We start from the raw sequence: 27,507 nt of genomic DNA on the forward strand, positions 1-27,507 counted from the left end.
GATCAGAAGAGAGTATTCAACAAAGCCAATGAGGACCAATCACACAACACAAAGTGATTTCAACACAAATCATTTTAGTATTCTGCAAAACAACTTTTATTGAACAAAAGTATTTCAATTCTCACCACGTAGTCGGCGGTACAGTACCATAGTTGGATCGAAACGATTCATATATGCACCTCATCTTATTTTGAATATATACATACAGTGGAGACAAGAATTAAATAACAATGCTCAATAACATTCAGATATATCTTATAAAAGCTGAGACCCCATGATCGACACTCCCATTGGTAAACAAATGCACATAGCAAAAGAAAATAAAAACAAATAGGCAAAGGTTTGGTAGGACTTGAGATTTTTTTTTCTTTATAAGCCATTTATAAACCAGAAGACAGTAACTGCTTTTACAGCAGTGAAAGATGTTCATCAAATTATCAAAAGTTGCTTTTGCTTTGCTACAACAGTCAAACTTATTGGACTGATTTAATGAACTAATTGTTAACACACATTTCTAAATCATTTGTTGACAGTTAAATGATAATTTACTCATGATTTATAAATGTCCTACAATGTACCGCTTGGGGCTGCCCCCTCATAGGTGACTAATCTGTCATTAAGTTCTCAGTCGATCATTGAATTTGTGTGTATTGTATATGTGTATATGTTTTTTTTGTGTGTATTGTATGAGTCATTTTCTGGAAAATTATCTGGAATCACAAAGATATATTCATCTCTGACAAATAATAGATCAAAAGAGGTAATCTTTCCTAACTGCATTCATTTGCAGGAAGACAGTATGGTAAAAGCTATTCACAGACGACAACTTAGAACAACTCAGAATTCAAAATGTTTTTGAGCTGGGGGCAGACCGAGTGTAGTTATTCAAAAGTGTTACCAAAGCTTCTCATTACTCTTGAATTAGTGCTCTCACTCAGCTTCAGACACACACTGGACAAACAGAACGGAAGCGTATTCACTGTGAGTTTGAAACAATACAGAGCATGACTGTAGAGCTACGAATGATGAATGCAAGTATAGTGAGTGCAGTGCAGAACTGGAGCCAGTAGTACAGGTAGAGGGTGGCACATTTGGTTGTACATTGACAAACATTCAAACTCTGCTGGACATTGGGGATCTCCTTTTTCTCAGTAATACTCCCCTCCATTGTTTTTAGACACAGAATAGGAAATATTGAGGGATCCAGATTTACAAAAAAAAGATCGCTCTGGATAAAGACTGGGTTTGTGGAGCCACAAACGAGGAGGAAGAATTCAAAAAAGTGAAGGAAGACAAGAAGTCAAGGGGGCAGAGAAATCGTGCAGAGGAATGGTGAAGATTAGGAGAAAGAGAAAAAGGCAAGAGAGTGATTATGGTCACTTTGTGAAGTCATTGAATGAATGATCAATGATTGGAACCTCCGGAGAGGAACTTAAATTAGCTTAAAAAACACACTACTGACTCAAAAACAAGCATTCAGACATATTTTAAAAATAAATGAACAAAATAAAACAAAGGCAGGCAATCAGACAGGACAACACCAGACAGTAAGGTCCCTCAGAGGTTCATATCTTCTTTCAACTCTTCTTAACATCTGTCCTCCTATGTAGCATGTCCGGCGGGTTAAGAGCCATGGTGTAACCTACGTGTGTTTGGAAGTAAATGGAGATTTTGTATGACATCAGAAGGAAAGCTTAACCCCCAAACAAGGCCTCAAGCATTCTGTCAGCAGCAGATGTGGTCGCTGCAAATGTTAGCATCACACTCCAAGAGTGGATGAATACGCACTGGCTATGATGCACGTGGCTGGATATTTGCTTACACAATGCTTGCAGTCTTGGGGTAACAGTTTGGTTCTACAGCCAGAGAGAATTTCACCTTCTCACCACCGGAGGGCGACTGATAAATCTTGAAGGGGTGACTGAGGGTCTGGATGCAGTACCGAAGGTGTGAGATCTCCGGTGTCCACAGCGAGAGGGTCCAGAGCTAAGGCTTGCATTAAGACAGTTAGGGAGTGGAATTGGTACAGGTGTCTGTATGTATGTGTGTGTGTGTGTGTGTGTGTGTGTGTGTGTGTGTCATACAAGCATATTCCAGTGTAAGTGTGTGGATGTGTGCATTACAGCAGCGCCTTGACCAAGTACAGCTTGTCTCCATGTTCACTGGTGAAGATGGGGGCTTTCTTGTAGTGCTCCACTAGCTCATCCATGGAGCTGAACTTGCGCTGGCCAATACAATACACTCCATCCGACTGCTGCACTTTAAAGTGCTTATTCTTACCCGCCGCCTTCAGAGAGACAGAAAAATCATTGGGCTGAAAAACAAGAGAGGGGAGAGTGGTTGAGACAATTAGAAATGAAGAGTGATAGAGAAATGGTCAATACTTCCCTCAAATTAAGTTTTGTGCAACTCAAAAGTGGAACAGAATGCTCTCAACCAGCAGGTGGCAGTATATTATCACATTTAAAGATCTGACAACATGCCGTGCTGAAATCCTGAACATAAAACGGGTGACAAGGTCACTCCATCCATTCAATCTACCATTTGTTATATTATCTTTTCTCCTTTCATGTTCTTCACTGGGTCTGCACTTGTCATTTCCAAACCCCTTCCTTCTAATATTTATTAAATCATTATATTTTCCTTCTCTTCTTCCTCATTAAAATTTCTCCCATACTCTCTCATGCCCCCACCCCGACTCACCGATGACTCGCTGTCTCGTATGACGAAGTCGCCCTCCTCCCCTCTCTCGTTGAGGATACCCTCGGCCTGGTGTCTAGTGATGTTGCCGTAGTACCAGTCCCTTCCGGCGAACTTCCCTGAGCGTGCCGGTGCCAGAGAGCGGTTCTGCGGGGAGCTGGGCGCGGAGGAGGGCAGGCCGGGCCCCTCGTTCATCACCACCACATAGTTCTTAGGCACCAGGCCCACCAGGCCGCGCGAGTTCTTACACCTCCACCACTCGGGGTCGTTCTCGGGCTTCTCCACCACCTCCATCACCTCTCCCTTCTCAAAGTTCAGCTCCTCCTCTGTCACGGAGCTGAAGGGGTAGAGTGTTTGAACCAGGTGGAGCACTGCGCCGCGGCCCCCCGCGCGCCCGTTAGCCAACGGCGTCCCCTGAGACTCGTAGTAGCCCCGTGAGGAATCTCCCTCCTCCCTGTCATCCCCTCCAACTACGTCCTCCTGGACGTAGTTGGAGGGGAACCAGCCCACGCGGCCCGCCTGGCTCCCCCGCCACCAGCCGTCGCTGCACTTCTCCATCACGGTGACCTTGGAGCCCTTGGCCAGGGTCAGCTCGTCCTCCCTCTCCGCTGCGTAGGCAAACTTGACCACGGCAGGGATGTTGAGGTCGTAGATTCTCTCCGCGGCCCCTCCTCCCCCACCTCCACCCCCGCTGCCGTTCGAGGGGTACTCTGTGTCCGAGCTGGGCGTTGGGGAGGCATCGCGGGCGCTTGTCTTCCTCTTAGTTTTTCCCAAGCCTGAAGCATCAAGAGGAACAGAAAGAGAATGAAGAGAGAGATCATTAGATCAGTGAAAGCTATCTGCGTCTCAAACAGCGGACAGAGTGGAACGTCTGCCAGTCCTCCAGTGCTTTTCCAGGGAATGTGCCTTTCAATTACTTTCAAAAAACTATAATCCAAACACTCTGATAAAGCGACTTTGAACTTTGATAAGGCATTAGAGCAGCAGTGGCAAGAGGCTGTGGCGAATGAGTCAGCAGATTGAGCTGATTAGCAAGCATGGAAAGGCCCGAGTTCCACAGGGAGAGCAGGCACAGGTTAGGGGAGCAGGAAACTAATTGAGGATGCAAGTTGCACTCAGGGCCCCTCAAAAGCAACAACTACTTCAGATACAGAGGGTAGAGGATATCCTCTGAGAAAACTCAGCAGTGAAGGGCAGACAGACAGAGATATTTCAACTGATAATAGAATGGAGCCAGCGCTGGCCACATTGACTCACACTGAGCGCCACATGTCCATTTTCTCAAGGCCAGTGAAATGAAAGTGCTCATTATAAACTTGCTATTCTGCCTCCACTATCTCCATTACCCTACACGCATCTATGCTAATCAAAAGGCTGAAAATAGGTGGTGTAGACATGGGAGGAAAAGTGGAGCAGGCACCCTGGGCTTGATAATGACAGGCATCTCAAGGATCAAAGTTGGCTCCTTTCCTACCTGTCTCTCGCTTTTTCACTTATATACTTCCAAAGACATCTCTTTAAACACGTGTTGGCAGACCATGATGGGACTTTAAGTCTCCAAAGTCTCCTAACTGAACATAACCGAGGAGCTCTCCTCTTCAAATTCAAGTTAAAAGAAGGCATGTGATACTGTGTGGCTAACATTTAAACCGTTCACTTCTCAGCAGACCTTTTGAGTTTGACGTCAGCATATGCTCGCATGCGCTACCACCTGAACTACTACTACTAACCAAAGTGAGATCCTTTTCGAATTTGTTAATTTCTCGACAGCTAATCGTCCAGTTTGCTCCAGAGAGCCCACTAAAATGCCACAGAAATGTCAGAGCTGAATAGAACATTTAGATCATTTGGAAAATTGTTGGGTTCACACAGAGTAGCATGAAACTTGTTGACAGGGAGAGGAGGAAGAGGAGAGTAGGGAACAAAGACGACGGGTCCCTTGGCAGCTGTTTCTCACACACGGTGGACCAGATACATCAGAGGACACAACTGACAAAAACACAAAGAGAGGCGATGAGACAGGAATACTGAGCAGATCGTGTCTAATAGAATCAGCAGTGATACAATGGATGCCAATATGCGTATCCTATACATGTGATAGCTGTGTGTATGTATGTGTGTGTGTGTGAGAGAATATTATTTCCCTGTCTGTAAGGCAAGGAGAAAGGCCGTCTCTTGGGGCTACTTCAGGTGGTCCCACAGGAAAAAGAAAATAGACTGTCAACGGCCATGGGGTAGAGAGCAGAGATGTGCAAGAGGGCACCGGACACACACTCCCATAAGACCTCCTCAGCTCAGCAAAAACACACACACACACACACACACACATCCCGACTCATTTCCACTTCAAGGCACTGGCCTGCTGGCTAGAGGAGCAACAGACTATATTCTCTCCTCCCACACATTCACTCCCAGCGTTCACCCACCTCTTCATCTTGTGGATGGAGGTCGGTTTTTCAAGCCCTGGGGCCTCCAACTCAGAAGGTACCGAGTTGGAGTTGAAAGCCTGGAGGACTGCGAATTAGCAGCACATTGCTTCACTCTGGGGCTTAGAGTGGAGGTTAGAGTGGAAGTTACTGCCTTAAATGAGTTTACACAGTACCACACCACCCACCAGATACGCTTAAGTGTATTCAGTAATTGAAAAAGCACAATGTGACCCACAAATGGTGCATTAGCATTGTGTCAGTGACTACTGTAATTTAAAAGAGTACTTAAAGTGAAGATATCTCCCACAGTGTTGCTCTATACTTAATGTTCCACAAGCGTCCATAATCTTGATGAATTACTGAGTGTAGATACAGTAAACCTGCCAAAAAGCTTAAGGAGACAAATGAGACAATTTGTCAGTGGGACGTTTGCTGGATTCTTTTGGCTATTTATTTCCTGTGCTACTGTGTTACTCCTTGTGAGGGGAAATTGGGACACAAAGCAGCAAGCATCCATTTACAATTTAACTCTGCGTGGATGGGAGTACTTGTCTACACAAAGCCACATCAGTGTGCATGACACAACCACATTAAAGCACTTCGGATTAGAAAGAAAACCTTGAGATAACAGCAATCACTGACTATCTGCCAGCTCTATAATTACAACGTGGGCCTAATGAACAACCGAAAAGGACAACCAGACTAAACTAGACTGGATGAACTAATTTTGATAATAGCGAATCAGATTCTCCATTCAAGAGCGCGGGTGCGTTCCATTAGCCTCTGACCTCACCTATTGGTCATCACCTCAGCGTGAAAATGTTCTTGCTCAGGCTTTTAACACTGAAGAGCGAGTGGCTAGAAGCAAAGTGCTTGAGACTGAAATGGAACTGGGCCATAATGTTCTAGTCAATATGTTACATGGTCGGGGGCAGATAGGTAATCCATCATTCCAACACGACCATTAGGCCGGTGATTCCCTCACTGATCAATCTACTGATCATGGGAAAACAGGGAACTACAACAGAGCCTAAAGACAGAAAGAGGCTGATTGAAACAGTATTGGTGTTGGGGGAGTGAGAGGGAGATACATGTCCTCTCCACAGACACATAGCCCTAGTGAGGGAGACAGTGACAGGCTGTGCCATGTTGGCCCACATAGTCTGGTACAGTTTCCCCGAGGGTAAGTATCCATAGAGCCGAGAGGAATCAGTGCGTTAGGAACAGACTCTCTCCGTCGGCCCTCATCTCTCTCGCTCTCCCCTTCCCTGTATCTCTATTTTTTCCTCACCCCTCCTTCCCCATTGTAAATATGGCTGCCCTTCACGACAGCACAATTAGCATTTATATAAATTATACTATTTGATCATTCCGTCTTGTTAGAATTTCCACCAGATGTTTCTATATTACCTCCCCAACCCCCCTTTCTCTACCTTTGTCTCTCTCCCTCTCCCTCCTTCCCTCCAGACACAAGTGGTAACTCATACTTAGAACTGTCAAACGAAATAAATATGTTTTCCGCTCAGCTCTCTGTCCCTCTCTTTCCCAGTTTCAAGAAAGTAGAGCAAGCTGATCAGTTTTGGGTTAATTCCTTTATTCTTGACACAAATGACCCTCGCACGCTGCATAACAATCCATCCCCGATTAATAAACATCTATGACTTGGGCCATCTTATTCTGTCAAGGTTTTCTGGCTGTGACACCTTTGGCATCTGCACTCCGGCTACATCTAGAATCTGCTATATTCAAGTCATGTCAGGACTGGGGGCCGAGAGACAATGTGCTGACAGTTGAGAGCAATGGCCAACTCAACACGATCCCTGGGGAACTCAGTGACAGCTCCCAACTAGGACAGAGAGATGGTGAGGGAATCATTTATACCTCCACTAAGAGAGATTCAGGGTAACACACATGCATGCACACACTCTCTCATGTACACACACACAGTCCGCTGTTAATGACCACATCTATCTCCTCTACCAGGGAGCAGAAAGTATTGAAAAGGAAGTGTAGAGATTTTCCACTTTTACAGAAAAGAAACTACTGACTTTGACAACTTGTACACACAGACTACCTTTACCCCCCCAAGCAAAGCAAAACTAAATTCTTCTTACCCAGTGTGTCTTTGATGTTCTTCACCAGCGAGCCTTTCTTCAGGCTGTTCTTGCGCTCGACATAGTTGGACGGCACGTACCCCGTTTGGTTGGAGGCGTTGCGGACCCGCCACCAGGTCTTGGAGTCGTCCAGGAGGAAGAGACGCTCGTTTTTGCGGATGTCAAGTTCCTGGTCCTGCTGGGCCGTGTAGTCCCACTTGGCTACAACAATCACCTCCTCTGTCATCTTTCATGGAGTCTCCCTGGGGAGAAAGGGGATCGTGGTGAGCACAACTAACAAACTATAACACATAGGCAGGATATGGGTATACAGTGGCTTTAGTAGGACATTAGGGTAAGATCAGTGTGTATTGGGGTAATTATGCATAAAATAACCAAATAGTTATTCCAAATGTTTAAGATAATATTGTGTAGGTATGAGACTTCCAGATGTATTTTTCATATAAAAGATGCAATCAATGTGCCCGTCTCTGTAGTGCACAGTACAAGAAAAAAAGATGCAAACCAGGACCAAGAAGTGGTTCTTTGGTTCATAATTAATAGAGGATCTACAGTTGTTCCAAATGACTTGCTCACTGGTCATCAGCATTGGCAGAAGACTGTTTTGTAGACTGTATATATACTGTAAGACTGTATTGTATTGAGTAGCTTACAGGTGCGTGTGTGTTTCTCATGTGCATCTCACATTATGTGCCCTCCTGTCCTTTTACTGTAAATGTCAAGTCATTTTACAATCCATCTAGTCTTGCTAAATAAGGGTTTAAATGTTCATGTTAACATTCAAGGTCTAAATTGGGACTAAAACTATTCACATGAACCACAAAAAATCCCAAGAAGATACTATATGGAACCAATATAACAGTTCCCCAAATACCAGTTTCAAAAGGCACAGGTTTCAGAATGGTAATAGCTTTAAAATGCAACACTAGGCCCAAGTAAGAACCTCTGGCTTCAGTTTTACTGTAGAGAGCGGACATACACGCTAAATTGTTGCACATGCTCATTCTGATGCTCACACACACACAAACACACACACACACACACACACACACAGCCTTGCCTATTTGTTTGGGAGACAGACAGTGAGGGATTACATGCTCTATTTCACCAAGCCTTTGCTGAGGTGATTTGACATGGGTTTACAGGACCACCTTAACTGCTGTATCTGTATGAGGGCTTCCATGGACGAGTATCTGTGCAACACTAGAGAAGCCTGTGCAACACTACGAAAACTAAAATTGCTTGTTTAAGAATATGCATGAAAGCATCAGGGAAGTTTGATGTTGTTTAGTTTATTTCTGTCCTGTCAAAACCTTTCCTGTGATAGGAGGAATCTCATGGTATGATAACCATCTTAGCAATCCAGTCTATGTTTAGAATGCTGCCTGTCTGCAGTTGGAAAAAAGATCAGTCAAATAAATAAAGGAGGTAACTTTGGTGCACATGAAAAAGAGACTATCTGAAGACAAGGAGGGAAAAATAGAAATACACAATGACCAAAGTCATTTCTGGCTCTTTTCCAGTCATTGTGTTCAGACAAATGTTCAGTCTAAGTAATCACAACAAATTTGCCAATTGCACATCCAATCTGATGCAGTGCTCCCAGTAGCTATTGTGGGATGCTGTAATTTCTAGCAGCAACACTCTTTAAGAGCTTAAATGGACAGTTAAATGTACTGTACTGTACATTTCAGAATCCTTTTTACAGGTGTATAGTCATTGCACCAAGTTAAGTAATTTATGAATAACATAATATGCATAGTAATGCAACCATTTAGTATTCATTGTGTTTCAGGAAGAATACTCTAAAGCCCTCCTGAGTGAAACACAGTTAACTGGCCAGAGGGTATGAAAACTGTATGAGTGAGATGGTGGGTGTGAGTGTGTGTGTGTGTATTTGTGCATGCGTATCTGTGTGTGCAACATGAGTTTTCCAGAGACTAATGAGCAGAAACACACACGCACAGGCACACATTTAAGTTGTGTGGGGATCCCGCATTCCCTTTCTCATATTGTCATTTACACTTTATTCTTTAATGAGAGGGCACAGCGCAGATAAAGCGTGACCACAAAAGAGAATTATGACTCATGAGAAGTGTAGCCACACAAATTACACCATATAAAAGATTCCATTACTGCTGGAAAGATTGATATCTTCTGTGCAGACTATATTTCATGAAATGCAAATGGAGGCACTCTAAGGCACAACAGAAGATATTAAATTCCACTTCAATTAGGCCAGAGCCACAGAGACAGCACAGCCATCGCAGAGGAGAGACAGCAAAGCCGTTATTGAATCAATTGTTACAGTTACATGCACAGCCAAAACCAGGGTTGTGTCACACCATATGAGAACATCTAATAACCGTATTCTTTCTGTCTCTACTGTGAATGGCAAAAATCAAGTGTAACAGTTTGTGCAGTGGAGCATTGCACTTGTGAATGTGCCTCTGCTTGCCGTCACTAAAGCTGTCAAACTGGATTTCCTCACAGGCTGGGACAGGGACAGCAGGAGGAGAGAGGAGGCGGCGGAGGGAGTTGTGCAACATGCCACTGGGGAGAGCTGTGTGGAGTTAACAATAACTTAATTTACACATGTAGCCAAGAAATCCACTTGACTGTAGCATTAACGGCAGCTACAAAGAGGGAGGGTCAATTATAAAAAGTGGCTGCTGTGCTGCTTTGGCGATAACACAGGAACTGACGTGACGTTAACCCTTTCAGGTGACGGGTGGTGTGTAAGCGTGCCGTGGCCTCTGTCTGCCTCAGGCTGCAGCTGCTGAATTGGAACAGTTGCCACTTGCTTTCTCTCTTTCCAATGCATTTATTCCTACCATTGTGGTTGGTAGGATCCAGATGAATTCAACCAGCATGAAGAGAAACCACACACTACTTAACAAGAGGAAAAGAGTCCCTGTCACTGAGGAAGACGTGATTGAAACGTTTGACACAGCTTTGTACAGCAAAGCCTCAGTGAGAAGGACTTTTTTTCCGTTTGTTAAGTAGTGTGTGAATTCTGTTCATGTTGGTTAAATTGATATACCTGGAATCTACGCACCTACGTTTGAAGAGTGTTGAACTTTCAAGTGTGCGCAATTTATAAGGAACCTGATGAAACCTGGAGGGGAAACGCGTTCAAGGTATTTTGTTGTTGCTGTGTCTATACTTTAGAGATATTTAAATATGAAAGAAATTGATAACTACCTCTTTTTGGGATACACTATTGTCTTTTCACTTACACAGGGAAGTCACGGTAGGCATTACATGTTCAGCTACAGAACAATGAAGCTGGTAGGGTTTCACTTCAGCAGGACGGATGTTTGCCATCACAGGGACTTGAACCTGGACCTTCCACTTGAAAAACAGTCTCGCTACACATCTAGCCTTTCCACCCTCTACCTTTTCCCCATTTCTCTGCTCATGTCTCCATGTTAAAAGGTTAATTCCGGTTATTTTCAACCTGGGCCTATTTACCTATTTTCCTAGTTTTTGCCATCACAATGATTGATTGTGTTCAATGATGAAGAGCGTGTTTTAATCTCTTTTTGGGTTTGACTATTGGAGCTGGCTTTAGCCCTCTGGGTGTGTATAGGAGAGCAGCACGAACTGGAGATACATAAAGCTCTACAGTGAAGTAAGTGACGAAATATTGAGCACAATTTTGGTCTTAATTATGGAAAAAAATAGGAAAATAAGACCCAGGTTGAAAATAACCACAATTACCATTTAACTGGCAAGCCAACCCATTATTCTTATTCTCTCCCATCGTAGCACGAGTACTTTTCTTCCCCTCATCCACAGCAATTTCTCTGTCGTCTTGACAACCATGCTCATTAAGTAGAGTGATGGGAATGCCACTCCAAATCAAATCCATCCTCCTCTGTGTGCAATCATGTATGGCAGAGTGGCACATACACCATCACTCTTAGACGCATGCCGATGCCCTGCAAACACACTGTCAATCTCGACGCACGGAAATCCATGAGGGCAGCTTATACAGCAATCAATCTGAAAGTCTCACTTTATAGCACCTGTGCATCATTCAGCTGTGGGCTATAATTGGGTTCACTAACAAACATTTTTAGCATGAAACACAATCTTCATTTAATCAGAGCCTCTAGTTTAATCTTCCTGATATACTCAGTTTCCTTGATATGGTTAACAGAAAGACAAGCGGCTCTAAAAAAAAAAACGACTTTATATGTGAGCACATACACACGTACACAAAGACTACAAACAGATTTGGGAGAAAGCAGGCCTAAAAAAGAGAAAAGCCTGAGAGCCCATGCTCCTTGTGACCCTCCATTCCTCTACTGAGAGAGTTAAAAGAGGAAAGATGAGCGACAGACTGCTGAGTTGGGCTACGCCAGCACTTCACAACGCCCTTCACTGAGGGGGGAAAAAGCTCAGAGGCTCTTTCAACACCACACAAAGAGAAAGGGAAAGTAAAAGAGGATTATAAAAAAAAGAGAGAGGGAACGTTCAAAAAAAAAAGTTTGGCAGAGCTTTCTGTGTTTGGCATTCAGGTCAAAGACGGCCGATAGATCAGCCAATGGGAGAACATTTCCACCTCCCCCTCCATTCTAGACTCTGTTTGCATTAGTTGCTTCTCAGAGGGAGACGGACTGTTTTACCCCCTGCCAGCATTAAGTGTCTGAAGCATTCGGAGTAAACTGAATAGACCGGAGTGTATGGAGGCAGACCCGGGCGCACTACTACAGCCATTTGGATAGCTGTGAACAAGTGATGACTGTGATTTCGAGAGGCTTAATGGATCTTTTAACAAAATGCTTTAGCTGTTACAATGCTCTCTGAAACCAGGTCAGAGCTGGCCCTATGGAGGCAAAGTACATTTGATGCACTTCAAATGCAGTCAGTGATGTGTTCCACATGTATGGCTGCTGCTTTTTGACAAATGGCTGCATTACTAACCAAGCCAAAAGTAGATTGACAGATCTAATCTTGACAGGTTACATTGTGAAACAGATTTTTTTTTTTTAACCAAATGAACAACCTCTTTCTCTCACACAATCTCATTCACACACACACTCTCTCTCTCTCACACAATCTCACTCACACACACGGGCCCCAAATTGAGGGTGTGGTGTATAGCGTCAGCTCATCTCTCTCTCTGATGAGGTTGGCGGTTGCTCTTCCTCTGTTTCAGGGGAGAAAATGGGTACCATGCATGTGGATTCCATCAAAGAGACCAGGATAAAAACATCAAATACGCCCAAAACTTGAACCACTCAAGGAGGTCTCAAAATACGGCAGAAGACATCAAGCGGTCCTTTCATTGCCGGCTCAAAATAGGACTGAGGAGATGATTTCAGCTACCGGCGCACTCGACAGACCGCAGAATAAGACCCAGGCCTGCTATCACCCCACCACATGACTACACATTAGAGGATAGGGTAGCCTTCTTTATCAAATCCAACTATTCTGAGTCTTGGTCAGAAGGACTCAATCTAAACCATATAGCCAATAAGACTGAGAACAGGAATACAGCCACTATAAATGTTCAGCTCTGTATTGTGATGCTAACACAGACTGTCTGAGCAGCAGACTCTGACCATAAAATCTAGACCTAAGAGCGCAAAACTATCATCAAATAGCTGACTATTTAAGTTGAGATTTGAAGTAAACTTTAAATTAAAATGTTAATACTTCTAAATGCATCTAATTTATCCAATTATATAATCTATGTATTGTATATGGGGAAAACCCTGAAAAACTCTAGTGGGAATAGCCGTTTGAGTTATGTTAGCCTCTGTTTCAAGCACAGCACTTCCACGAAAATGCCTATCTTCACTTGCCTAGATGGATGATGACAGAAATGTGGAATTCCCTTCTTCATTTAACTGGACCTTCCTTCCCCCATTCCCTCTTTATAAGCAATTTCTCACTTCACTTCCATTTTTTGTCATTACTTCAACCCTCCTCTCCTTAGTACGGCTGACATTATTGAGTCAGTTTCCATGACTACGATCGGTGGGTGGTCCCATTTTCACTGACAGGGGTATCCCCTAAAGAATCTGACTTTTATCCCCTCCACTCTTCTATTTTCTATATTCTTTAGAAAGGTTCAACTTTCATTCTATATTCTTCTTTTTCTGCCATTCCCCTTCTGCTGAGTAAGTACTTTACTTCAAACCTACTTTGTCTCCTCCACTTCTTCATGCCCATTTCCCCTCCTCTCATAACAATGCAGGGCTGGTTCACTTTGCACATCCTCCCTGCACTCTAAACTCAGAGTAAGGCCTCCCATGAGCCTCCCATCCCCCTGAGTCTTCTCCAACATCAACCTCAGTCTCAACACAAGCGCTCTCTGCTGCGAGTCATTGCCCATTACTATAGTTTCGTTGTTGTCATTCTTTCTATCTTTCTTGCATTGCTTGTTCATAAGCAGAGTGAGAATGATCGGCTCTATTTTTACCTCCTTGGGTGACAGTCTGGTATCCCTGTCCCCTGGCACAACATCAAAAAGCAAACACTGTAAAGCACAATGGGGCAAATGTACTGAAAACAGCTTTGATGTACAATGTTGTTTGTTTTCACTCTACTGGAGGAGACAGGGAAAACCTGGGGTGATGGTGTGTGTGTGTGTGTGTACATGTGTGTGGGCGTGTTTGTGTCTTCTAATGTAATCAGAAAATGGGGTCATTTCCAGGCCAAATAACAAAGATGTGGCAGTGGCTGTAAGCTACTGTACTGCACATAGTCATCAATTGTACTATACTGTGTTCTTTCTAGGGTTTGCAAATCCATGTGCCGTTAAAACATGGAGAGAAAAACAATGGTGAAGAAGGCCAGGTGATTTTCTCCTACGCATGCATCATTCTCACCTGAAGCAGTGCTAAATTTAACAAGAGTAAAAAAAATATGCTGTAGAAGAGAGACGTATTGATGTGTAACTTGACGAAGACCAAGTAGTGCTCCAAGCCATATTGAGCAGTTTGAGACTAGAGGCAAGAGAGTTTTTCTACACTCCAGTGTATTATCGGTCTGGGAACTTTACTACGCTGAGTATTAGGAATCAAATAAACTAAATGCCATGAGCAAAACAAGCCGCATGCATTTCAGCTTTTCTTACACCCCCACTCCTTTATACATAAAACAAACAATCCAGAGACAAAATAATCAATCAGGAACACTCAGCAGTAAGTAGATACACAGGAACTAAATGTAAAACAAAAAGAGTGATCAGATATTATAACCATGCTTTCAGAATATGGATACGGTAAATGCTCTTCAAGAGTCAATGACTATGAGAGTCAGGCAATGAAGAGTAATGGGACTACAGACTCATTTCAGGTCTGCTTGTATAAGCAAGCAAGCTGCGTAGCAGTAAGGCCTGATTCAGCAAACCCTTACGTCCTCCTACACACCTAGAACCCGAACTGAGGATATCTGATGCCTCTATTCTCCTATTACCTACATCTTCCCCTCCTGCAAACATTTAATCTCCTGTCCACTGCAGGCCAGGTTTGCAATGGACTGTTTTTTTACAGACTCAATGAAAGGCCAGGGTTCAAACACATGGCTGTGACATGCATTTTCCTTGAGTGTGTATTAGGTAATTTTATGATAACCATAAAAACCTCTGTCTGAACTTTGTACAGTTCTTGTGGCAGCAGACTACCTTAAAAGACCTCAAAAACACTGCACAGCAGAGGACTACACATCTAGTCTTCTTATTTTACTTTACATGGAAGCTTAAACTCTGTGCAACACATCCTAGGCCCCTCTAACCAACAATTCTCAACACATGAACACACAAGGGCACTTTTGTGAGCAAGTTCACGCTGTACTACTTCTGCTCATGAAATGTTTTGCTGTTTTCAACTCCCATCTAGGGATGCAGAAGAAGCAGCGGTGGTGTCTGTGTTTACTTTCAAATTGCCTTCTTATTCCTACAAGCCTTCCAATACTCCCTCTCACAGCCTCCGACAGCTCCCGTCCCGATCTGTGAATTCTGCATGTCAGGAGAAAGACGTGGTGAATAAACCCGCAGGACAAACTGAACCTGGTTGTATTAATCTGCCTTGGGAGATTATTCTACATGATTGGGATCTAGGGAACAAGATGCTTGAAGTGGGATCATGGAGATTGGACAACAGAGACTGGGAGAGGAAAAGGCAGCGGGTCTAGGGAAAGAACAAAAGCAGTCCTTGAGGAGGGGACTAAAGGGGTTCACTCTAGCACATCTGACTCTACAATCCCTATCCATGCATGCAATCATACACCTTAACATACATCTGTGAATACCTCTGCAAGCAATGAACGGCAGGCACAGACATTCTTTTAATGAGGTAACATGGGAGGGAAACTCTACAAACAAGCTGCATCTATCCTGTGTGTGTATATGTGTGTGTGTATGTGTGTGCACAATTAGCAGCTTTGTGGTGTACTCACTGTGAGCTTCATTATGTGTGAGGAGTAAGCAGTCAGCACCACCAGAGATGACCGTGGGCAGTATAAGAAAATAAATTCAATCTTAATCACCCGATGGGCAGCCAAAGGCATTTTGCAAACTACTTAATCTCACTACGCAAAGATAATAAGTTGTGAAAGAGTATGTTGTAAAATGAGGTTAGCTTGTGCAGAATATCCTGCAAAGAAGAACAAAGTACAGGAATAGCTCTCTGAAACTCTGTCTCTCTCCCTTTCTTCTTCTCTGTGTAACACAAAAACACTGTTGACTCTCTCCCAGCTTGAGCTTTACCTTCTCTTTGTACCTCCTGTTCCTTGGGTCTTCTCTCCACTCCTCCCTCTGCTATGGTCCTGAATTATTCTCTTTGATCAGGTACAACCTTGTGGCTCCCCAGAGAGAACAGACTGATGCAGCGAAAGCAGTAGAGAAAGAGTGGTGCAAGCAATGTACACCTGTTGGACGCCTTGTCCACCCCCACCAAAGTCCATTTCCTCATGGTTGACTATTTGATAACGGATGGTCTAAATTAATATTTAAAATAGTATGTGCGTGCCAAAAATTAGAAAAGGCTAAAGCAGATTATGGACAAAAACAATCACTTGCATCACTTTCTTCTCTCTGCGATACTGAACGATTGCAGGTCTTAAAAATCTGGTTGGCAATGATGGCAGAGATTCTTTCAGCTTGACTTTTGTCACACTTCCAAGGCACCCGCACAAATGTTGTCATGCTTGTTTGGCTAAGTCCATCTTCCTCACTTTTAGAAATATCTGGATGCTTTTTGAGATGATTTCGCATTGATGACATAAAGCCATCGTAAGACAACTCCGTTCCACATACCTTACACTGAACAGAAGAAGTTTGCACATGCTGGGCTTTTGTGTGGCTTTGATAATGACAGAACTGCTACCGAAAGCAGCTTTCTGAGGATGAGCACAAAACGATGTGAGAAGAAGCTTTGTGTTATGTTGTTGTTTTTTTAATGACACTAAAGCCAAAAACATTGCTGTTACTCAGCTTGAGCACTGAGAGCTTACACTCTGTTAATTATTGTAATGACATCAATATTTTATAAAAATGTTAACGGCCAAATTACAATAGTTGACGTTGATCCGCATAGAGGAATATTAGAATATTCGGTTTCTATGACCCATTCCTGTATCTAATTCAAGTGTCTGAGGAACGTGAGTAGGGAGTCGTTACTGGTACCCTGCATGTCTTACGCATGTTTATTTGTTTATCTTATATAACTTGTGTTGACGTCATTGCCCTGGGGAGACCAGAACAGTATGTTGAAAATGGAAGTGGCATGTGTGAAAGGGAACAGCCCTCTGCCATTTTATCCATGGACAACTTGCATGTGAGTTCTTGGGAGCCATATTTTTAATGTCACAGCCGGATAAGAGACAGCGTGACACCTGTGTGTACTTGCCCTCTTTCACAGCATCAACACTGCTAGCCTTGCCAAGCCTGTGGAGTGGGCATTGGGCTCTATAATGACATTTTGCCAGTAAAAGAAAAACAAAATAGTACAGAGGTAATTCAGGCTCACAAAATTGTATCAGAATGATTATGGGAAAAGGAGAACAAACAGAGAATGAGGGGAGGATTCGTATTCGTTACTTTCTACAGTTGTTTCGACTTCCTTCTTAGATGCCTACATCAATTTTGTGCAGTTTGGGAGGAACAAAAAAAAAGGATTGTTTTTCCGTTCATGCAAAATCCACAACACATGAGCCCAGAGTTATGTATGAGACATGGAATACTCTATGGGATAATAATGAATGGTATAAAAATAGGGGAATATGATCATCTAATGGGGACAGACTGCACAAATTATAGTATAGTTAGGGTTATATATATAATGTTTACTGCACGATAGTTAAAGCCTTAATTGTCATTATAACATGTTTCAAGATCATGATTTATCTTTTCAACTTTCTAGTGTTGAATATTTAGCCTGAGTGTTATTCATCTGGTGTTAACTGCCAAAATTCCAATGCCAAGTCCAACCAAGGAATGTAGGCTAACACCTGGCCAAATGGTCAGTACGGATACAAGAAGTGTGTTTTTCTGACGCCTCTAAATCATGTTCGCAGCCTTGAGGGTTTTTTGCCCTTCAGCTGTTGGAGAGACAATTCAAGACGTTGAACAAAAGGTGGCAGATGAGCCATCTGGGCTCCGTGCCACCGCTGTGGTCTGCCCTGATCAGTGTGTTCACTGCCTTGACCAACCTTTTAAACAATTAAATACTTCTGCTCACTTTCTGAGTTCTCTTCTTCCTCGTATGGCTTTCTGCATCGTTGAATTCCATAGCCTGACGTTTTACTACACACTCCAACGCCACTGCAGTGATTTAGTGTGGCCTCTGCCTAGGATGGCGTTTCTGTTTCTCTGACATGCAGATGATATCACTCCTTCCACATAACTGCTGCCACATAAAACACTGAAGCACCACATTCAGCAAGCATCTGCCAGCAGCTCTCCATGCACTGCTGAGGAAGACAGAGGTCACACTCAAACAGCTGTGCCTCTGCCAAGTCAAAACAGCAGATAGGGTAAATAAATGGCCTGCAGCAAGTGTATGTGTGTGTATGCAAGTGTGTGTGTATGTGTGTGTGTGTGTGAGACAGAGAGAGAGACTTTGTGTATATAGAGACCAAATACTATGTGTGTGCAGCCCTCCATTCTCGAGAGAACCCTGTGGCACTTTGAGCTATACATCTCATAAATAAAGCAGGATTTCCTACAGCAGTAACTGTGTGTGTGTGTGTGTGTGTGTGTGTGTGAGTGAGTGAGAGAGAGAGAGAGTGAGTGACTGAGTGGATTAGAGGAGGCCTATCACATTGCCCCATTCAGCAACTGTGAATCAACACCAGCACCTAACAGCACATTTCAGGATATATAAAAGACATAGGCTAACGTCTTTGTAACCTACGCCTTTCAAGATGAACTGATTTGACAATTCCACTTGAAAAACTGTTAAACCAATTGGTGTTTAAGGAAACAATGGAAAAATACATGTGTTCTTTTCAATCCATTAATCTTTCATAAAGCAGAATTCATGAGCAGTGCGCTATCAACCACGATTATCCAGACCCTCGTCCAGATGGTTGCTTTGACTGATGGAGAATTTCAGACAGGCTGTCGCATGACAGTTGTCTGTTACTGAACATTCGCTGTATGTATGACAGTTATTCAGCCTTTTTCATCTGACTACTGACTAACTACTAAACCTGCAGATACGAGCGTGTGGACAGACATTTAGGATATAATCTACTTTTTTTTAAAAGTGTTAGAGAGCTCTGGGGCTATCACAGCTCTCTGTGTCTAACTGTTTCATATTGCTACCAGACTACGATAGTACCTGTGCTAATGACAGGTCAAGGACAATCAGCAGCAACAAAAGCAGTATGACACTAAAGTAAAGGTATGTCAGAGATGGCAAGTAGCCTACAAACCAGAGGATCAAAACCTTGGAGGAAGACAGCAGGAAACAGGAGTGTGAGGGAGAGACAAGAGATGAGAAAGGAAAATTCTGTAAAAACATTGAAGGGGGAAGAAAAATCAACTCATACTCTAGATGGTGAAAGTAGGACAAGCCAGGTGACAGACACTATTTTAAGGCAGACAAAATTCTAAGAGAAGCCATTCACCTGGGGACTCCTCGATAAATGCACCACACCTGCAGACACAGGACAAAAATGCAATTCCTCCTTGACAAACACAGCCAGTCCTGCACACTGCAGCACAGAAACAGATCGGAAAACAAGAATATCTAATAATATGAGAGAGAAGACCCGGCAGTTCAGAGCCCTCTGTACACTACCAGCTGTCAGGTCTCAACACGGGCAGATTCAGATATGTACCTCCACTTGGTGGTTCTGTGTTGTGGCTTGTCTTGCTCATTTTGTAATTCTGACAACCTGACCTTTGTTTTGCTCGTGCCGGGTAGAGGCGCAGGAGTGTGTGGCAGGTTTTCACTGGAGTTGAATTCCATCTCCCTTATCCCTCCCTCCATGCATGTCTCGGCAACCGCACACCCCATTGTAATGCATCGGGACACTCTCGCTTTCTCTTTCTGTGTGTGTAGCGGGGCCTTGATCACAGAGAATGCTCAACAACATTCTTTTGGGATAGTATTGAGAAAAAAAGACCTCATCCTCTCTGTAGGCTTAACTCACACAAGCCATTGATTTGTTTGCTCTCTTGTGTAACTGTCATAAACCTGGAATTATAATTCTATAAATCTATGATGAGCAACTGGCGGCCCATGGGATGCCACCGGACCCTGTAACCCAAGGGTCTGTATGCCAGGACACTCCATCCGATCTGTAAAAGTCATTTCAGCGGCATTCCAGAAACAACTGACTGTACTAAAATTAAGTAGTATGACTTCCTATTGACAATTTTCATGTAAAAAATTTGGAAAACCTGTTCTCGCAGCGGGGATTCCGCCTGGCATAAATTTAGCGGATGTTTCGTTCTTCTTCTTAATCTTCGCTTATGTTGCAAGGTGGGATTTCCTACTTGTATGCTTCCTTCAAAATGGGCCAAAACAAGGTACCTTAAAAGGATGCTTCCTATGTGTTCTTCCCAATTGAGACAGTCCTACAAATCTCGACTTCCTACGTAGAAATGCTACCTAAATAGGAAGCTTCCTTGGGATTGAGACAGAGGCAGGGTTTGAGACCCCTGCTGTAACCCCTAAACAAGTCTCTCATTAATTTCTGATGCGCCACCTGTTAACCTCCAACATGTATTTGCAATCATTGGAAAGATACAATGCCACTCACTGTCAGCTCTCAGACGAACACAGACGTCACTGGAGCTTCAACACTGAAGATGCTGTGAAACTCACAGATTTATGTTGTTACAATTTTACACTTACACCACAATTAGCCAACAGGGCTAATATTAGGCTATGTTTTTACAGGCATATTGCACCATATGTGACATGACTTCATATGAATTTTATAGTAGTAGACACACACACGTGCACATTTCGCATTCCCCCTTGTAGAATCTGACCCCCTACCACCACAATATATGCCTGTCACTGCTACAAACACTTAAGGACCAACCTCTATCGCAATGAATTTTTATTCAATAAATTTGGGTGTAATTTTATACTGTATATACACACATACCTTGGCCAGTTATAAAATGTGAGGGCTAGACAGAATGAGGATTTGCCAAACGCTGATTAGAGACGAGCCTTAACCAATGTGAATCAGAATGTTAACTAGAGCGTTGGTGCCATCAGAAGAGTCTATAGGCATGGTGAGAGTGTGCGTTAATGAGGCTGAACCTCAGAGGGATGCCTGTAACGTGGGCCATGGTCCTGCGAGGGGAACTTGGAACGTGGATCATTCTGTGGAGTATAGATAAGCAAAGCCCTCATGCTCTGGGTGAGATAACTGAGTGTCTGTCTGCATGTGAGTGCGTGTGCACATCAGCAGAGCCAAAGGGGGAAATGTCCACTTAATTGAATCAATTAGAGCATGAAGGGCTGCCAATGCCTCCACTAAAAACAACACGATAAAACAAACTCACAAACAATAGCTTAACTCTCTTCATGAGTCACAGAAAGTCCATTTATATAGGAGATACAGCGTCCTCTTCCATGCAGTCGTAACACAACGCTGAATGCATGTTTGACAACAGGTGCAGCATATGTCTCGATCTGCTGTTACTGATATTTTCACTCATTTAGAGACACAATGCTTGTGAATATTGTGCGTGTGTGCAGGCGCCTATTGCCTAAGGTCCTGAACTTACGTCCACAGTTTGCACTCTCCCTCTGAGGAAGTGTTGGGTTTCACCCCTTGCCCCGTCTCACTTCATAGCCCAAAGTGCCAATTTTCCACCAGGTAATATGAACCCAGACATACACACTGAGGGATAGTGGGGGAGAGCCATCGACCCTTAATCACTATTTAACGAGCAGTTCTGAGGGTGTTTATGAATTAATGGTCCCTTTTGTCTGTCTGGGGAGGGGGCAATGAAAGGGGGGGGGGGGGGGGAGGGGCTGAATTTACAATCCCCAGAGTAATCCCCCTGACTACCCTCTAGTCCAGCTCTCTGGAGGTTTGACAGTTCCCCATCTCATGTCCACTGAATCCACTGAATTAACAAACCCTAATAATTTAAGAGATCAAACTTATACAATCTCTGGATCTCAGGAATCTGTGGCATTTTCTACTCTCATCTACTTTTAAAATGTTGTCTACCCTAGGTCCTCACATTCTCAAGCTGCCTTCAACATCATGCTTCAAACTTTTAACCTCCTGAACTTCTGTGAGTACCTCCCATGGCATCTCAGGCCTCACCCTTCGCCATGCTCTATCCATAGATTGCAAGGACCAGGGCTGCGGCTTTATGGATGGAGTGAGTGTATGGTAGAGATACCAGTATGTAACCAGCTTTTCTCACTCCCTGTTCCCTCCCTTCCTCCCTCACTCTCTGTCCTTCCCTTCATGGTCTCTCTCAGTGTCCCAGAGTAGGATTAGGCCTGGTGCCCAGTGGTGACACAAGGACAGTGAAGCCAACAGACTGTTAGTTCAGTTGTTGGGCATGAATGAAGAACTTGAGGGAGGTGGCGGAGGAGGGAGGTGATGAGAGAGATGAAGGACGAGGAGAAGAGAATGAACAAAATAAACAAAAGGGAACATTGGGACAGACGGCTGAAACCTTAGATCAGTGATGAGAAAGAGAGAGGAAATTTAAACTGAAGTTGTGGAAAAGTAAGGTGTAATTTAAGTGTGCACATAAAAGGAGAACTGCTCATGAACAGCACTGACCGATTTTCAAACTGATTTCAAAGATCACTGCGACAAATTTGAAAACAAGATTGCACTGTGAGTATGCGGTGTCAAGTAACTTTCTAAAAGAATATCAGTAAGTGATATATAAATTCTATAAACAAGCCGCACACACTCATGACGCTGAAATGGATACACACAAACTGTTCAGTTGTCATTGTGTCCCTTCTGCTCAATGGGAGCACAAATCCTTTCTCCTCCGAGGTCATGGGGTTATAGTATGGGGGTTCACTGTCATTATTACTGTATCTACTGCCAGTTTAATGGCTGCCATGCCCCAGATTACAGATGATTAGAGAGGTGTGATTACAATGACAATAGGATGGCCTTTGTCTCCCTCCCACTGTGATGCTCTTCATAAATATCGCTCCATGTCTCCTGACCGTCCATCTGTGCCTGCACTTGTTTATTTCTTCTCCTCTCTAAGGGAGATTAGAATTTCCTGGGGAAGGGAGAAGTCACAGAGAGAAACGTTCAGCTTTCTAAAGAGACAAAATATCAATTTTGACACCGATTCCTACATGGCTTCTCATGCTGTGCTCCAGCTTCCCCCAAGGAGGACTGGAGGTACTCGAGTTGTAGTGCGACCTATAGTCCAAGGCAAGCCATTAAGTTCAAGAGGACTGTAGAATCAGAAATAATAGAGAATCAACACAGAAGAGGCAAATTGTCATGAAGCTATAAAACCGGAAGTTGTCTTATTTTGCTTGAGACGCTCAGACAGCTATGTAAAATGTGTGGCTGAAGCCACGAACATGTGATAAAGCAATATGTTTCAGTGGAATAAGAAACCACTAAATATCAAAGGATGGACTATGAACTTAAAAACCTCGACTAAGTCTCAAGCACCATAATTAGAGTTTTAAAGTGACATTTAAATCTATTTAGGGTCCATTTTCCAAGAGAAACCAAATCTAGTAAGGAACATAAAATGTTGGAGGATGATGCACTCGACCTTAAAAACCTTAGTCTTACATTACATTTTACTCTTAAAATTGCCTACTATTAAATTTATAATAATTACTACATTGCATAACACACTGCTCAGATTTGTAAATACGCCTTATAAGGAGTTTAGGGTACTACAAGCACACCTTTGTACGTACAGCAACAGACCTTATAATTAATTTTTTTAGAAATTACACACTGTCACGTTCACATTACAAAAATAATCTTCACAGGTCTTTGCTTTAGAAGCCAGTGACCAGTAGAGATACAATTTATGATGTAACAATTCCAGTTGTAACCAGAAATGAAAAGGGCCTTTAAGGGGCTCTCTTGGTACAATGGACAAACTGCTTTTCAGTTACACATACACATCACCTATACAATGCTCAATAAAATTAACTAATGTGTTAGTGTGCATGAATTTATGAATGTTGAGTGTAGGGCTGAAACGATTCCTCGAGAAACTCGAGTAACTCGATTACTAAAAATCATCGATGCAAATTCTTTGCATCGAAGCTTCGTTTAATCCATATAACTATATACACGCTCAGTGTTTCGCACGGATGATTATTACTGTTGCACAACGCGCTGGAGAAAGAGAGAGAAAATAGCGAGGGGCGAAGAGAAGAGACAGGCCAGAGAAAACGACAGAAAGTGTCCAAAGTTTCGGATCCAGTGTTGCCAACTTGGCGACTTTGTCGCTAGACTTAGCGACTTTTCAGACCCCCCTGGCGACTTTATTTCTCAAAAGCGACTAGCGACAAATCTGCCGACTTTTTCTGACCATGGGAAGCAATGTTAATGTGTTGAATCCCAAAGCATTTGGCAATAAATTGGTTCGGCTGATGCCGGTTTTCTCTACTTGCTTGTCTAATCCAGAGAGGTCTGACGGTCACAGCGCTTCCCACACACAGCGTAGCTCCTTCCCTCCGCTGAGAGCAGGGACTGTAGGATAGGGTCCACTTGTAATTGCTACCGGCGTACGCCGAAACTGGCCCGGGTGGGCGGAGTCAGCACTTAATATTAAAACGGGATGAGATGAAGGCTAGTAAAGAATGCACGTTAATTATGGCTATATGTAATGGCTAGTTAAGAACGTAAATCAATATGGTGGCTAGTTATGATGTCCCTAAGTTAGCTAAGTTTTGCTGAAGAAAATAACCACAGAAAATAAAATGCTGCAGTCAATTTGTGAAAGCCTGAGCTTCATTCATGTTATTATTATGATAGTCACACACACATACACACACACACACACACGCACACACACACACACACACACACACACACACCTACTCCCCTCACAGTGATGCATAAAATACCCCAGAAAGCAAAATATCAGGTGGTGTAAGTAGCAATTGGAGCCTAAAATGCACCAGTCCAATACAGCAGGTATATTCAGTTTAGTTTGATTACAGTGAGTAGGGTCAGCAGGTGTAGGGCAACCCTTCAACATAGTAAATAAATGTACATTAGCCAGTCTTATGAACTTGTATGATATTTAGGCCTAGTAATAAATATCAATAATAATAATTATTTCACCTCGTTTTCAGTAAATCACAGTGTCGTATGGACAGCTTCGTGCGGACAGCTTTTCTCTTTTGTATATTTACTATTGCTCTTTAATAAAGCAAAAGTATTTCTTATCCGATTACTCGATTAATCGATGGAATAATCGGTAGAATACTCGATTACTAAAATAATCGATAGCTGCAGCCCTAGTTGAGTGACTGTTGCCTTCTGTTTCCATTTTGTAGTTCTACTAACAGGTAACACTAAGCCCAGACAGACCTGCAGTACCACCTTGTTTATCTGCACCAGCCAATGTATCCACCAGGTATAATGAGCAAAAGATGTAGGCATGCAAAAAATAAAACGTAGTGACTGCACATAATTGTTGGTATTTCCTTACTGGCACACGCAGGTACAAACATTCAAGGGATGATGATTCCTTGAATGAACAACTAGCCTACATTGTTACAGCCACCTACAAGATTTTTCAAGAATCTGCACTTCCCTGAGTAGATGCAGCCTAACCTACTTGTACACTCAAGTACATTTTGAAGAAAAGGTGCTTTTTTTACTCAGCCAGAGTTTCACAGGACTGTTGCTAGTTAAACTCACTATACAACTGAGTGTCTATCTATTCAAAATATGTCTTGTTTCTTCAATTTCACTCCAAGAAAACCTACCTTTCCCACATACTCTACCTCCAGGACTCAGAACATCTACAGTCAGCAACTAGTAGTCCTAAATGGATGATAGCTCAACTTAACATCTTGAAAGGCTGTGTGGTGAACCTGTGACCTATTAACCAATATTTGCTTCAACAAAAGACTAAACCGCGGTCTGAAGCCAGATAAACGGAACAGGATTCAACTGAATGAAGTTCAACAACAAACTAAACCCAATAGACCGGCGGCAGTCGACGGGCCTGCCTTCCACATACCTGTCATTGCTAAGCGAACCTTGTCCTACAACACTGTTACCATGGTGATCTTAACTGAGGGTGTGACAGCAAAATAGGTGTGGCATGAAACTGTACCTGCACCATGAACTACAGTCTGTCCTGTACCTCGCAGTCACTCCTCCGGAATGATTAAATCAGAGACAAATAAAGACCTCTTCCGTCTCCCTCCCGGTCTCTCATAACTAACATTGATATAACTTTATAGGAACTGGGTGATCAACTGGGTTTTCCGTTTGCGGATCATGTCACGCAGCAGTTACATCCAGCAATAAATATATAATGAGCCATTCCTTGGAATTTATATGTTAGTAGTGATTGGCTTTGATTTTGACCTGTAAGGAAGGAAAAAACAAAACCATGCTATGATATGTAGCCCCTACAATTAGCAAACAGAGTCACTAGAAACCTTGACAAGCTCGATGTGTGGTACCAGTCACCCATCTATGTGTTTAGAAAATGAGTTGGCTTCATTGTGTAAGCTATTGTATCTCTACCGGATGCTCTGCTATACACAATGCACACTTGTAAAAGAGAAGCAAGTCTCTGTTTACTAAGATAAGTAAATAAAGATTTAAAAACTTCAAAAGAAGTCTGTTAAACAGAGACGTGAGACTAGAACATTTCCATAGTAAGTTAGCCAGCAGTTGTAACGTTAGGCCTAGCTTACACGAAGTGGTCCAGCACAAATATTGTGAATGAAAGAGTGGACACATGTAAACTAACGTTACGCATTTTATCTTTAATCGAAATGAAACCTTACACAGTAGGGTGTTTAATCGAATTATATCCAAATGCAAAGCAAAATCTGGTCCTAGCTCATTTGTCTACTCACATCTGAGTGGACAAAGACCCAGCGCCAAAGAATAAATCTTCGAAGTGAGACGCGTGAAGCTACCATTTTGGTCCCAACTTTGGCGATTGTTTGGAGTTTACATTACAAATAAGACAGCAAAACAAAACAGACACATACAAACAACACTTAAGTGTGCGAGGTAGCCTGTTCAACTGCACCAACTTGCATAGTTCGTTTGCCGTTTTAAGCTTACCTTAGTGTTCACTCCAGTGAGAACGGGCAACCGGCGACACACTCAAACACGCAAAAATGAAAACCCTTGTACAAACAATAAAGTAAGCCCAGGGAAAAGCGACAAAAATAAACGTCAAATCCACATATTCTTCTGTTTCACAGTTTTTTGTTTGTTTAAAAATCTAAACTAAGCATATACTATTCGACCTATCCTTGCTTGTTTTTCCGTCGCAGGCTGCCTGCCTCCACCTCAATCACCAGTGTCAAGCCAGCCACAATAAAAAATAAGACTTCCGATCCTAACCTTCAAAATAAAAGCCGTTTCTGAATACAAAATGAGACATAGTAGGACAGTAGCCTACATTGGCACAGCAAAGGACATTTTGGTGTTGGCTTTTCCTTGCTGACTTAACACTGGATACTAGAGTTCCCACCCTAAAGCATTTAGGAACAATTTTGTCAAAACGCGTAAAATTGACATTTTTAGATTGAAGATTTCTGGTATGTTTTTAGTGTCTAACTGTAGGTCATTCTATGTTATTTTTTAGCCTTAAATTTGGC

General features: G+C 42.9%; 1 protein-coding gene across 2 annotated transcripts; it reads right to left on the bottom strand.

The window, feature by feature from the left end:
• Positions 1–83: 83 nt before the first annotated feature.
• Positions 84–27,189, bottom strand: nck2a (NCK adaptor protein 2a). 2 transcript variants are annotated; one of them, XR_013505151.1, is made up of 5 exons: positions 26,966–27,189; positions 7,244–7,485; positions 2,704–3,476; positions 1,823–2,314; positions 84–1,642 (listed from the first exon to the last, which is right to left on the bottom strand). XR_013505151.1 is itself a non-coding variant. In XM_071919709.2 (4 exons), exons 2-4 carry the CDS (start codon positions 7,467–7,469, stop codon positions 2,120–2,122), a joined length of 1,194 nt encoding a protein of 397 aa, XP_071775810.2. In that variant the 5' UTR covers positions 7,470–7,485; positions 26,966–27,189; the 3' UTR covers positions 84–2,119. The 2 variants fall into 2 exon arrangements, 1 of the variants encoding a protein (XP_071775810.2); XM_071919709.2 differs by having other exon boundaries at positions 84–2,314.
• Between the last annotated feature and the right edge of the window lie 318 nt (positions 27,190–27,507).

Source organism: Centroberyx gerrardi, chromosome 10 (genome assembly GCF_048128805.1).
Source record: "Centroberyx gerrardi isolate f3 chromosome 10, fCenGer3.hap1.cur.20231027, whole genome shotgun sequence".
NCBI classification, from domain to species: Eukaryota; Metazoa; Chordata; class Actinopteri; order Beryciformes; family Berycidae; genus Centroberyx; species Centroberyx gerrardi.

Coding starts and splice junctions, on each gene's coding strand:
- nck2a (XM_071919709.2), bottom strand. CDS start 7,469: ATGACAGAGGAGGTGATTGTTGTAGCCAAGTGGGACTACACGGCCCAG. Junction 3,477..7,243: donor GAACATCAAAGACACACTGG/GTAAGAAGAATT, acceptor TTGATGCTTCAG/GCTTGGGAAAAACTAAGAGG. Junction 2,315..2,703: donor TACGAGACAGCGAGTCATCG/GTGAGTCGGGGT, acceptor CTTGTTTTTCAG/CCCAATGATTTTTCTGTCTC.